Here is a 14,957-nt window from a genome sequence, read left to right on the forward strand (position 1 = left end):
ATCTGATTGTGCTGGATTATATGTTTCATAGTAGTTGATATTTTTGTACTTGTAAAGTCATATTCATATATAAGAGAGAATAGAATATACTGCATAAGAAAAAAAATCTCTATATTGTAAATTGGAACCTCATAATAGTCACCTTATATTAAAGGGGGATGGAAGGATAAGCAAGTAGCTGTTTTCTTTTTTTAGGTTGGAGTCTTTAGATATAAGTGAGGATTAGGAATAAGGATTAGGAGTGATGGAGAGTGCTGCACTGGATTGAAAGGAGAGGAAGAAGGAAGAGAAGGGACAAATGGAGGGCGGGAATCAAAGAGTTCACGAGAGCTGGAGAACTGTAACAGCTGTGAATGTGAAAGGACACAGTTGGAAGCAAACTTGGAGTGATATATCAGGAGATAACCAGTGATTAGAAACCAAGAGAGGCTGCAGATTACGTGAAATGAAAGAACCTCAGACTCCTAGGACTTGGATCCAGGGAAGAAAGCATCAGTGATCTGGGTAGCTGGATAAATCTATGAGGATAGGGAAATTGCAGGAGAAAAGAGCAAGCAAGAAGTCCTTCATCATAAGAATAGTCAATAGTCCAGCAACCATAGTTAGAGGTGGAAAACATAAAATATAAGCAGTTCTAATATAGTAAATTAGTGGTGGATAGTGTGGATTGGTTCTGACACTGGAGACTGGATTGTGGGGAATGATTAATTAATGTAGATCATCCTTTAGGTGAGAGAAAGGGTGGTAGAGGACTGGGAGGAGACAACTACTGGTATGAGCCATCCTCTAGTGGAAGATGTAGTACTCCTCAGTAGTAAGAATCCTGAGGAGCCTAATCCTGTGCAGAAACCTGGTCAGCTTAATCCTAATTAGATAAAAATATAACTTGGGAAAGAAGTGAAGCAGGGGTTGAAGGGAGTGCAAGATGATGGGTGGGATATGGGTAGTTATAGTGGTGGTGGTATGAAAGAGCAGCTATGGCAGAAGGGCAAAGAGTGTGGTGGAAAGGTGGAAAGTTAGATGTGGTCTGCTCTCTCTCAGAAGGGGGACTTGAAAGCTCAAGCCAATCCTTTAATACTTCCACAAAGTTCGTCTCAGGAATCATGTGGTGGGGCTTTAGAATACTAGCTCATGCTATTGAATATAGTTTTGCATATAATAAATATTTCTTTATCCATGATTTGATCATGGATAATAGGTTTATAGGTCAGACCTATATCAATGATACCTAGTTGAATGAGCAGGGGGGAGTTCCTCTCTCAAAACCCAGCTGGCTTTCAAGTGTTTCATCAGCATGAACCCAAAGTAGGGGGAGCAGGTTTGGTAAATGTCATCTGGGAGTTTCTGCAAGTGAGCAGAACATTGTTCTACAGTATATAAAGTTCACATAAGAGTTTGGTCTTAAAGGACAAGTGGTTGGCTTCCATGTTACATACTTTTATCACTGCTTAGGCAGCTTGAATTTACCACAATTTATTTAGAAGGAGGAGGAGGAGGAGGAGGAGGAGGAGGAGGAGGAGGAGGAGGAAGCTGCTTGGTCATCAGGTAGGGAATTAGGGAGAGGGCTGAGACTTTTCCAAGTACTATTTTATTTCCTGGGACTTAAGGAATGTTTCAGCCCTCTTTGCTTATATAACACTTTTGCCTATTTCCCTCAATGCCATCTTTCTGATTCTTTACACCATGAGATTGTCCTGCGTGATCATGGGTTTGACCTGCATAAGATACATGTTAGATCTGGGTTTTTTTCTCTAGAAATGGCTGAGAAGTAATCTGAGGAACGAAGAGGTATCATACTAAGATCATTTCTAATTTCTATGATGTTAACTGGTGACACAAACATCTGGGAGAAGGATCTATTTGACAGATCTAGCTGCCAGCTCAGATTCAAAAAAGACTGAGATGAAGGAAGCTGCTCAAAGTGCCCTGGATAATGCCAGCCTCAAGAGGCAGCTGAGGCTGACATAACAGGAGACAACACTTGGCAAGGGGCTGGATCCAGGACCTCCACCCAGAGCTGTGTCCATAGCAGAACAGAAGTCTACATGGCTCCTCATATGGTGCAGATCCCCTGTAAGAGCCACCACTGCCCAGCAGTTCTCTATTGGGAATGACTTCTCAGCTTGCCAGTACTCTGCATCCTAAACCTGCTGTCTAAGAAATCTCTGCTTCTTGGAACCTGTATGGCTGGCAAGCCAACACTGATCTCCTGGCTCTTGGGCTGTGACCTTATAAGGGCTTCACGTACTGCTTTGGAAACCATGCAGACAAGCTTACACCTTTGCTAGAGCATATTGGCACTTGTACACACACCCTGCCTGCCACTGTCTGCATATTATTTAAACTTTAGAACAAGACCTCTGCATCTTAGCTGCAGTGTGTGAGAGTGTTTGGCCTGGAAGAGGAGAAATAGAGCCTACATGTTTCCAAGAACGCCTGGGGAGTTTCCAAGGCAGGCAGTTCTGTTGTGTGCTTTATTCACCACTGGAATGAGAGGTTAGCAGTGGTGCTTGACAGGGTTGCTCCTAAACACCCAATCCCTGAGTGCTGAGCCAACAGAACTCCTTGGTTTACTGAGGAGCTCTAGGAGATGAAGCTACAGAAGAGATGCCTGAGGCAATACTGGCATGCAATGAAGAAGAACAAATGTAATTATACTGTGCTGGTAAGAGCAGTGAAGTGTGATTATCCTACTTTTATTGCATACGCAGATAGCCACACAGCAGCATTATTTAGAGTTATATATTCCCTGTTGGGGAAATCAGGGCTGGAAAAAGGGCTGCTGGATCATTGCAAAGAATTCACTCAGCATCTGAAGGATAGAGTTTCTCACATTTTCTCAAAGTTGAATGCTACTTGGCTAAATTCTTGTGAGATGATCTGGGATTAATTTGAGCCTGAGTATCCTGAGGAAGTGTCCTCAGCACAGTCTTATCTGTGCTGTCAGCTGAGTATAGTGCAGAAATGGTTGTTGTTGCTTTTGCTGATAAACTCTGGCAAGATCAAAATAAGAGAAGTACAGGTCTCCTGCTCCAGTACTACTGACCATGGAATCGTTCTTGGATTGGTTGGAAAGGCTGGTAGTTTGAGCAATGTTTTTCAACGATTCTCCTCTTTCCTGAGTGATTCATCCAATCTGGTTAGGAGAGGGGTCATGTCCTCTATTGTGGAGCATCACAGGACTAATCCTTCTCTCTGTTTAGGATCTACATGAAGCCTCTGGGAAAGGTAATCCATCACCTAGGGTGAGGAATCATCAATCTGTGGATGATACTCAACTGCATGTCTTTGCCACAGGCTGAGAAGGACATGTAGTGTAGGTCCTGACCTAACACCTGGAGGCTATTAAGGTTGGATGCAGAAGAAGAGGCTTAAGCCAAATCCTAGCAAGATGGAGTAGCCAAATCCTAGCAAAATGGAATAGTTGACTAATTCCAGAGATATTTCATCTTTAGATCTGGATAAAGCTGGCCCATAATTAGAGTGTCCTTCTGAACTCACATTTCCTGCTTGAACAGAAAGTTGAAACTGTGGACAGCCTTTGCAGAATTATGTCTTGTATGTCAGTTCAGGCCATTTCCCAAACAGAAGTTTTTTGTTCATAGGTATTTGGGCTCTCTCACCTTGCATCTATACTATTGGAATCACTCTAATACAGAGATGCCCTTGAAGGTCATTAGGAGACTTCAGCTGGTTTAGCATGAGGCAGCCTAGGAAGTTATGAGGGTACCAAGGTTTACCAAGGTAACATTATTTTCAGTTCGGGGTCCTGGATATCCCTGAGAACAGTCACTTACCCACCAATCCACACAAACTAACAAATGCATTGCTCTGATAATTTTGGTTACTCTTAAAGCAATAATTCTAGGTAGAATTGAGTTTTTAAAATTTTTCAGCATTTAATGTCAACTTTGGTCTCAATTCATGTGCCAAAGAGCATGTAATAAGGATATATTCAGTATTACGTTAAGATACAATATATAATATATTATATTATGTATTATATTAAGATATAATATATAATATGTAAAATATATTAGCTTGCCACACTGCATCACTGTTGTGTGCGTTTTCACAAAGAGAACATATGTTTGCCAGTCGATATGAATCCTTGTTTGCTTTCAGTGATATTCTGCATGAATGTCTATGCATAGAAGCCAACAAGATCCCATAAAGCTTGTATCAAACAGGACAAAAGTTTGCTCAATAGAAAAGAGGCACGTACAAGTAACAAACTCAAAATATTCATTTTTCGTATTTCCCAAAATAATTAAAAAAAAACTAACTATAAAAATTCCTTGTGAGTAATATCTGGAAAACATAATTTATTGTAAGGTTATCAGTTAATTAAACCTGCTTTAAAATCATTAGGCACGACCATAAGCTTTTGTTTTGCTTCCATGAGGGAGAAAACATGCTTTTCACACATTCCCAACCAAAGCTTTTTAAAAATGGTTCTCAGCACAAGAGGATTCCTCTTACATTACAAACCAACTTCCATCTCTTACACAAAGGCTCATCTGGAAAAGAGGCCGTTTACACTGTTTATAAAATACTGTCACATAAAATTTGTAAGGAAAAAAAAAGCCATTCACTAAAAATAGCTTGCGTAAGTAAGGGATTAGAGTAGTTTCTGCTGCTATAATTGCTCCTTTGTAGTTTTTTTTTTCCATGATGTTTTTGAACAGCGCCTTTTGACTATGTTTATTAAAGTCAGCACATCAAAAAGGATCAAAGCCACTGCTAGTGAGAACTTAAAAAAGCCCCAAGTGTGTTGTGTTGTCTCATGGGAGAATTATGCAGATTCAAGTAAACAAGTGCAAATTGTTGAGGTTTTAATGAAAATTTTCTACAATTATTGAATCTGAAGTCACTGGCTATTATAACATCTGTATAACAGATGGCCATTTTGTATAAAAGGCAAGCAAAGCTATTTTGTCTGTTTTAACAGTACATCTGAGAGGATGATATTTTTTTTTGTCATTGTATGCCATTTGCTTCAGCAAATAATTCGTAAAATGCAGCTGGTGCAGATGGTCACCATGGTTATGTGCTTGTAAAAAGCTGAAACACTGTGAAGTATTTACATATTAGTTTCATATGCCAAAATCAGCTTTATTCAGCTCAAAAAACACTGCCATAAAATTGTTAAATATAAAAAGAGATTGGCTCTTACATAAATTTGAGCTTATATTTTCATTTGAAATGAAGTTACTGCAATTTATCTTCAACCAAACTATACTTAGTTTGGACTTAGAAATAAAATAGTCTCCTTTAGAATAAGTAATGATCTATTAAATGAAATGGAATGGAATGAAATGAAATAAAACTGTAGTACTGATTTACCAGGATGTTTAAAACAAATTATTTTTTAAAAAAATTAAAAATAAATTTCCCTATGAAAATTTTCTTTTTGATGCATATGAGCTACTATATTAAAGTATTCCTTTTACTATTGCTCTCGCTTCCCAAACTTTGGTCTATCTGTCTCTATGCGCCTGCATGTTTCCAAATGAAAAAAGTAAGGAAGCAAAAGTGTGAAATTAGAGTGCCACTGCCTTTTGCATTCTTCTTAGGAACTCTTTTCTTTTTAGCAAATAGTTTTCACATTCATACATTTCATTTAAATAAATTATTGTATATACCTGATCAAAACTATTCTCAAAAATGTAGTTTTTATTTTTTCAAAAATGATGCATATCTTTTTCTACCTAATGTCACACATCGGTAGAGGTTTTTACTCATTTCCATGGCCAACTCACAAATAAGAATATAGCTTTCCATATATATATATGGAAATTTTTAAATTACATTTAATAGAAAAAACATAAAAACAAATAAATAATATTTGCAGAAAAATATTACTTAAATAATAGTATATTAAACTAATTGTAAGCAAAAAATAATGTATTTTCAATATTTTTTTAAACACTGGGCAAAGATCAAGCAATTTAAATTTGTTGGGATGAATTTATTGGCTCTTATCTGTTATCCATTAAATAAACATATAGACATAAATCAAAACATAATGCTAAGCCGTACATATCACTGTGAGAATGAATTATAGGCATATGTTTCTCCTGCTTCTTCCAGCTTTTCTCTCTTCTACTTGTGAGAGAAGTGTAATGGTTAAGTGTGACAGACCTTGGGAGATGGGGGAAGTAGGGAGAAAGGATGCTGCCTAAGGAATGATCAGATAAGAGAGGGTATAGCCTACAGAGAAAGGCTGTAAAAGAGATGGTGGGAGAGCTGTACTAACAGACCTGCAATATTCTGTAATGTGGCCTTACAATAATACAGTACTATTAGCTCATCTGGCATGTTTCCTTTCTGGTCTGCCTGGGTAGGTGGACAGGAAATAGTAAGGCTCTTACTTTAGGGTCTGAATAAACCAGTTTCTAATCATTCATAAACTTGGAAAACATGTTTATTCTAATGATGGTTCATTCAAACAAATCTGCATCTGCAACCACTTTTACATGGTTTGAACTGGTTAGTTTGTTTAAAATAACGTGATATAATAGTTTCCAAATATGGACACATCAAGGGCAACAGTAGTTTTTTTTCCACCAATGAAAGTGGAAACTTTCAATTTGAAGGCTCAATATCACATACAGTATACTGAGTTATGGGTTTCTTTTACTCTATTGCCCATTTCTTCTTCTTTTTTCTTTCATTTATTTATTTTGCTTACATAGTGGCTTTCCACAAATATTACCAATATGGTGAACAACAATAAAAAAACCTAAATAATCAGCAATGAAATTTTAAAACATTAAAACCACGTTAAAACAATTACTAGCATTTTAAAATCCACAATAATGAGATATATCTTAAATGTCAAGAAAATAGGAGCCAAGTTAAGCTTGGAAGGGAAATCATCTCACAATCTTGAGTGTGATGCTCAAGAACATGTTTCTTCTATGCTTGACTAATGCAGCTAAGGGTGTGAGGGTATTTTCTGCAGATTTTAATTGGGAAGATGGGTAATGAGCCAATAATTCAATATAATACCTGGATCTAAACCATTTCAAGTTTTCACATTAAGCCAAACCATTGACCTGGCTAGAAAAAACAACTGGCAACCAGTCCAGAACAGAACTTTGAACAGAAAAAATAATATGATTGTGACAAAACAGATTGCTTTTTTGCTTACTGTTCCATTTTTAGAAGTATATATAATATGTTGGCAACATTGTAACAAAATAGATATAATGAAACCAAGGCTTGGATAGTTAATATAACAATAAACAGATTCAGTCACAGTCATACCATATGCACAAAGAATAGTTGGACAGTCTACTTCTTACAATTGGTCCCTGAAGATATGATCAAAAATTAGTGTAAGATCAAAGAGCACTCTTGATCTATCACAATGAAAAACAAGCCCTTCTAGAACTTGACTGAATCCTATTCTCTAAATCAGGTATTCTAATTTTCTGGATTAGCCCGTTTTAAGCTGGAGCAATATTCAAAATACCTTACTGATTCTTTAGTTTTAGAAAACAAAGTGCTATAGATATCAGTGTCATGTGTGTATTGATGGTTCCTTGCTCTAAAGCTCTGGACCCATCCACATGCTTTTTTTATGTATTCACTATTATACAGGCAAATTAAATTTTGTGAGGCACCATAGCTAATAGCTGTGATAGCAAACAATGGTTTTTAAATACTAACTTTTGCACCCAAACTAACAGAAACATAACACTGTTATATAGTGCCTCCAAAAGCGGAACCCATTATGTCCAGAAGAAATAGGACTTAAAACTGATGAGATTTCCAAGTGAGCAATAAAACATAATAGCAGCCACAGCGAAAACCAAGACAAAAGTATTATTCCTCACATGCTCTGGGGAAAAAAGTATATTTGTTTCTGAAAATCCAAAGATCTTTGCAGATTGGCCCATTACAGACTTATCTAAAGAAAAAGGGGGTCCAGCATACTCTTATTTGCTTGAGAAGTAAGGTAGCCTAGAGTAGAGTCACAAGAGCTTTCAAAAATCAGTGACTATTTTATTTGATAGATACATCTCAAAACACATCCAGAAAAATATTATACGTTCAAAATAAATAATATGGTCCTTTCTGCTTCTCCTCAGTTTCAGTAATATTTTTCTCCAATCAGGAGTCTCTCTAGATATATAGCTTTCAATTTCCAGTACTCCTCGGTCAATATGTTTATTGCTAAAACTTGGGGGCATTTCCCAAGCTTGGTGCCTTCTAAATGTAGGGACTTCTATTGTTATACATCTGGAGGACACCAAGGTTAAAAAAAGCTCATTTTGGTTACTTTCATATGTTAGTGAAAACCTAAATGAAATGTTCCCAAAGTAAAGCTATGTATGCATTCTTTAGGTTATAACAATATATTATATTTAAGGTTAATTATATATTAGTATGGATAATCTTCAACTTACAATCATTCATTTAACGACCATTTGATATTACAGTGGTAATGAAACAAGTGGCTTAGGACCTATCCTTACACAACTGTTGCAGCATCCTTGTTGTCATGTGATCAACATTTGGATGCTTGGCAACTGACATGTATTTATAACAGTTGAGGCATCCAAGGGTCATGTCATCAGCATTTGCAACCTTCCCAGCAGGCTTCCAACAAGCAAAGTCAATAAGGAAAGCCATATTTTCCTAATGACTGTAATGATTCGTTTAATGACGATGGCAAGAAAGATTGTAAAATCAGGCACAACTCACTTAATGACCACTTTACAAAGTGATGGAAGTTCCAATCCCATTTGTGGTTATAAGTCGAGGACTACCTGTACTGTCATCCTGATTCCATTATCATAAACAAAATTAACTTCAACATTCTTACCTTTAGTCTTACAGTTGACTTTGGCATTCAAATTTCCACTGAGGTTTGATAAAGATAGCAACAGGCAAGGTTTAAATGGATTTGGGCAAGTTTCCACAGAAACCATAATCTGAGTGGTATGGATAGAAAATTGCTGACAACAGGAAATGCTCATCCATAGGTTTTCTTGTGCTGAAGCTTTTTCCCCTCCATAACTATGATCTTCAGAGTTGGAAATTTTATTTTTGCAACACTGGGATGTATATGTGTCATCCTTCTTTGGAACACTATCAGTTGCTGAAACATTTCCCTCCTGGGCCTCATAACCACTCTTTTGCCTTAGCTTTTTCAGAAATTGTTTTATTTGATCTAGCTTGACAAAACTGATATTGGCTTTCAGAGGCTTTGATATATCCACATTTATGTTGGCTGTGGGAAAGAGAAAGAGAGAGAAAGAAAGAGAGAAACAAAATTTTAATACAGCTTTTTGCTTGTAAAAATAATCTAATCTCAAACAGCCATGGTGGTAAAATGAATGTTAATTTGTTAAGTAATTTATAACTGAGGTCTGTACTGAGCAGTGTAGTTAGACATTTAAAAATAAATACATTTTGTACTAATGCATATTTCATTATTAATTATTAAAAAGAACAACCCAACAACACATACAAAGAGCTAGAAGAAGACCCACAATTCAGCTTCATCAAGCCCTCATGAGCCGTACTGCACCACATGGAATTACAGAAAGCAGAAATAAATTACCTTCAAGGTATGTTTCAATGAAAGCAATATTTACATAATTTCATCAAAAAGTGCACATCAACCCCACCAATATTATTAACACAGAAGCCTTAAACAAAAATTAATCCATTATTACAGGCAATTTGTGGACTTCAACTCCCAGAATTCCTGAGCCACTATGCTGGCTGGAGAATTCTGGGAGTTGAAGTCCACAAGTCTTAGAGTTGCCAGGTTTGGAGACTCCTGCATTATTACATCAAAGGCATCAAAGGATCCACTAACAGGCAATGCCAATCATTTGAAATAAACATGGAATGCAAACCAGCAAAATCTACTAAGGAAACACCAAAAGCCACTACCAAAGGAAGATAATACAAGAGTAATTTACAAACTAAAATGCAATAAACTATTACAAATATTATGAACACCACTCTGTAGGACAAACAGGCAGAAGACTAGCAGAACATATCCATAAACAAGCTGTCAGAAGACACAAAACAACTTTACTAATCTCCTTCCAAATAGATAATCTTCAGCACAATTGGAAAACAATGACAAACTTTAAAATTGAAAAATGCAAGCAAATTGTTAGAAGCATTGTACTCTGACCAAACAGGGATTAATACGCATATTAACTTAAATCCTGTTTATGAATATGTCAAAATATGTAATGAAAAATTCAGCATTACAAATTCAGTCATCAGCAAAGCACACAACATTCTCCCCATCACACAGCAATCAATCAACCCGTACATAAACTGGAGCTATCTCATTATGAACCAAATAACCCAAACTGAACCACAATTCAACAAGCACACAGACAAAAAGAATATCTTCCCAACAAACCACCCTAACATATAGTAATTTCCCTGATTACACAGGAAGCAATCAATTCACAGGTAAGGCAGAATGATCAACTTATCAGACTAATAATCAAATAAGACATCAATCTATTATAAAACATCTGTCTATAGTTTACCATATTCAAGCATGCGCAAAGCAGCAAAAACAAACAGATATATAATCCCATTTAATCATTGAACATCACATCTCCAAAATGTGTGTACCGGTAACATTCTCTTATAGGCTAATGAAACATCTGCAACCCAAGAAGCACAAAGAACTCCAACAACGCATCAGACTGAGGAAAAACTCTTATTTGACCTACATTTCTAAAAGGTGAAGGGAGCAAAGCTACACGTCATTTGCCTCTAATCAAACTGTCAAATGTCTGTTTGTTTGTTTACTGTATTTATATCCTGCCACAATCCAGGGCCTGATGCTGCCAGGTCTCTGGAAGAGTCTCCCAGAATCAGCCTAGATCCCTCCTCTTTTGTAGTTTTCATGAAGATGGTAAAAAGAAAATTATTTTGGAGAGCATTGATGTTCATGCACTGCAAAATCTTTTATTCCATTTTATTTTATTTTATTTTTATGATGCTTAGTGTCTTTTGGACTGGGGATTTATGGCTGTTATTTTATTAGTTTTATTGTATTAATCATATTATAGAACTTTTATTTTTTAGATTAAATATGTGAGAGACTGAGAAGCTTGGATTATTGCAAGATATAAATACAGTAAATAAGTAAATATAATATTCTCTTCATGGTTAATCTTTGGAAATGTGCTAATTTACCTCCATAAATAGTTCGGCTTTCTCTTTGCCTACAAGTACCATTGTGTTCAGAGGATCTCACTCCCTCTGTAGTCTTTGTCTGACAGTTTGATTAGAAGCAAATGCACAAACTGATCATAAATACACTTTGACATGTTAACATTTCCTGTCCCCAATGACACAAGTTACAAAATTGTATTTTCATTCTCTCCTCAATTTGCTTTCTTTATTTGTTTACATTTCTTTCAACATTAGGGCTGTGCAGGTCCTTTGTAAAAGTTCACTGCTATGCATGGGAATGGATAAGAAGCAGCTCCCATTAAAGCAGCTGCATCTTTTCCTAGGCTTTTGGTAAGGTATTTCCAGCTATCTTTTTAGTGATGTGATGTGATGTATAGCAGTTTTTCATTTTTCCCAGCAAAATCCATCATTCTTAAGAATTGTGTTTAAAACCATTTCTTTCCTCCTTTTAGCTAATGGAAATCCCTCACCACAAAGGATCAGATAACTTACAGAACTCTGAATTTACTTGGGAAAGTAAGATTAATTGTTATTTTCTTTAATTAGCAAAACATGTGGTTAATGGATAATGGATACCCCCAAAGTCTTAAGCCTATTAGCCTGTTATATATCTGTTAATATTATCATACTCTTCCCTCTAGTAAGCTGATATTTAGCCTGCATCAAAAATATTCCAAGCATTCTTATTATGTGGGACTTCTCATCAACACACCAAATGGTTTCTGAATATTATCAAGAAAAGTCTGAAAGTCTGGTAAAATCTTAATGTGTTCAATTTCCTTGTTGAATTGTATTGTTCTAGTTTAACTATTAACTTTAAAATCTCACATTTTTGTTATCATCTGGGGTACATATACTTAGAAGTGTAATTGATGGCAACAGTAATTGCTTCCAAATAAGATTTTTTTTCAGGAAAAATTCTACTTCTTCAACTGATGCTGTCTGATAGGCGTATTCCGTAATAACATTTTTAGATTTTTGCAATAGGAAAAGTTTTGTTACTTTCTTCCTTTCTTCTTGGTCCAAATGCGAAGGCTGAAGACCTTGCTAAATCTCTCCCTCTTTCTGGAAGTGCTTTTATAAAGGGAAGAATGTCAAGGTGTTCTGGAAGTTGGCACGTAAAGACAGCTTATTTCCAGAGAACCAATTTTGTTTTGGGCTTTCTAAAAAATTGATTTCATCCTGCATGTATTATATGCACTTTCTAACTGGTGAGATGCACATATATTCCTGGAGTAAAACTAGAGTTTGATTGAGTATATAGTATCCAAATGTTTATGAATACTGTCCTTACCATTAATAGGAAATGCTACAAGGCAGAGACCTAGTAACCCAGCCTTCCCTGTTTTACTAAATAGTGATATATAAAAGCTTCCATTGATTAAACCATGATAAGCAGCTGGGGCCAGTATCTAAGGGCTATCTGGCAAAAACCATGGCATATGAAATAGATATGATTTGAATGTAAGAAGGGTAAATGGTAAAAAGCAAGAATGAGCTATTGAAATGAAAGTAAGAGAAACAAGATACAGATGTTTCTGTCCATAAAACCAACAGAAGAAGGAATGATGCCCTGAGTCCTTCGGGAGAAGGGCGGGGTATAAATTAAAGTAATAAAAAAAAAAAAATATATGAATGAAAATGTTCTGATTCTGTGGAGTGGAGATGGAGCTGACCATCATTTAAAATCCACAATTCAGCAATATTTTTTCTAATATAAGTAAAAAAAATACAGATGGATAAGACTGGATAGGAGAGGAATATGAAAAACAAAAGCAATATTGTGTATTATAAATACCTTAGACTGATGAAAAAAATAATAATATTCCCACTTGAAGTCCCAAAGATGCTTTGCCAAAAGGCAACTGGACTTTCTTGGGTTTTTTTCCTTGAAAATGTTCCATTTCTCATCCAAGAAGCTTCTTCAGTTCTGACTATAGAACAACCATGACCTGGATGATTGAGACTCTCCATAGACATTCCCACTTGCAGCTTTTCTTAGAACTTTCTTTTGCAACCAACTAAATCATATTTATTTGAATGAATGTTTGCTCTTTGGCATAATTCATTTCCTCTAGCAAAAGAATGCAGCTTTATAACTATATCACTATCTGAAAAAGGTATTTCTAAAAAGAATTAATGAAAAAATAACCTTACCCAAGTACTGAAATGCTTTTGCAAATGATCCTAAGTTAATCAGAAAAGTATGTACTCTGGTCAGTTCTCCTTCTCATATATCATCTCTCATTAAATTATATAAAAAAAAACTCATTTCAAAGTTAAGCAACACCATGGTTAACAAAACTGTTAAACTGGGATCAAATGAGCACATTCCTACATTTATATATGATATCATATTGGACAGCCTATAATTGAACTCTCTGAGAAATATGATTTTTCAAAAGAGTAACTATCTGATCTTTTTCCTTCACAGACTGACTGTGCTGGGAACAGGTGATCCTGCTTTCAATTACAGAGGGCTAGCATGCCAGTGTGAGGCCTGGATTAGTTCACCTTCTCACAGGGAATTTGTCTCAGTTGGGAATGGATTTATTATGGCTTCACACATGGAACGGGGCTCATGTCAACTGAGGGCAATGACACATCATACGATTCAAATTAACCTGCTGTGGACTGTTTTTCAGGGCTGAGATTGTATATTAAAATGACGACATTTTAAAACAGCTTGAAAGAAACCAGGATTGTCCAAGTGCAATGGTTCCAATTTGTTCCAACTAATCTATCACCTGCTGGAGATATTATTGTATTGGGACTTCTGGTAGCTGCTCCTTTCCAGTTTTCTCCAAACCACTGACCTTGCTAATGGGTACAATTGTTTCCTTTGGAATAAATAGGACAGAATCCGTACAGAGTGCTTTTTTATGGATGGCTGGATGTATGTTATTCATCACAAAATGCAAACAACAGAAGCGAGAGGGGGAAACCCTAGACATGCAGAGCTCATTCAGCAACCTTTTTATTTCTCATTCTTTATATATTTCTCAATTTGAACTGGCTAAAGATCTACAGCAAATCACTTTGGATAGTAAACTTTCAAGAAGCTTCATAATTTAATATATGAAGAACTATCCAAGAAAAAAGCATGAATGAACAACTCTGGAGCAGAACAGCTTGAAATATTTTTGGACTTGTGATTAGATGTTAAATTTTATGAATCACTGACAGTCATTGTAATATATTATGTCAAAAACTGTGACAACGTGTGTTGAAAATTTCCACACTCCCTTATTCTAGTTGTATACTTAAAAAGAAATAACACAAAAGTATTAGTGATGGTTCACTAAAATTAAATGACCATTTGAAATTAATTGAAATGTATATCTAGTTGCAAATGATTCACCAGTATTACACAAAATATACAAAAATCGCTAAAATAAATTAACTAATTGATTCATATTCCAAAAAATAACTCTTGGAGTATTGAAGAAGTACTGCAGTTTGACTGATGACAGAAGTTTTCTTCATTTTCCCATACAAGGCATTCTCTCACACCTGACCTAAACCTGAAATAAACTGCCAGTCTCAAATAGCAATGCCTTCCTCCCACAGAGATGAGGTTACTCAATAAACTACATGTTGAATATAGATTAAGGGTTACATGTTCAAATAATCCAGGAGTTTGGCTATAAAACCAGAATGTCTAGGCCAGAACTGAAGAATTGTATCTGGCAAATCAAATGATACACAATCATTATGTAAGGGGACCCATCAATGAAACAACTGTCACACATCTACTGGATCTA

The 14,957-nt window shown here is 35.9% G+C and overlaps 1 protein-coding gene across 1 annotated transcript in view; it reads right to left on the reverse strand.

The window, feature by feature from the left end:
• The window catches only part of VPS13B (vacuolar protein sorting 13 homolog B), a 310,137-nt gene that overhangs the window by 97,660 nt on the left and 197,520 nt on the right, over positions 1-14,957 (reverse strand). The window contains exon 37 of the mRNA XM_015813428.1: positions 8,837-9,244. Within this exon, the coding sequence (XP_015668914.1) occupies positions 8,837-9,244 (408 nt within the window). The remainder of the gene's footprint in view (positions 1-8,836; positions 9,245-14,957) is intronic.

The sequence above is a fragment of the Protobothrops mucrosquamatus genome, unplaced genomic scaffold (assembly GCF_001527695.2).
Source record: "Protobothrops mucrosquamatus isolate PMUCROS unplaced genomic scaffold, P.Mucros_1.0 scaffold_69, whole genome shotgun sequence".
Classification (NCBI taxonomy): Eukaryota; Metazoa; Chordata; class Lepidosauria; order Squamata; family Viperidae; genus Protobothrops; species Protobothrops mucrosquamatus.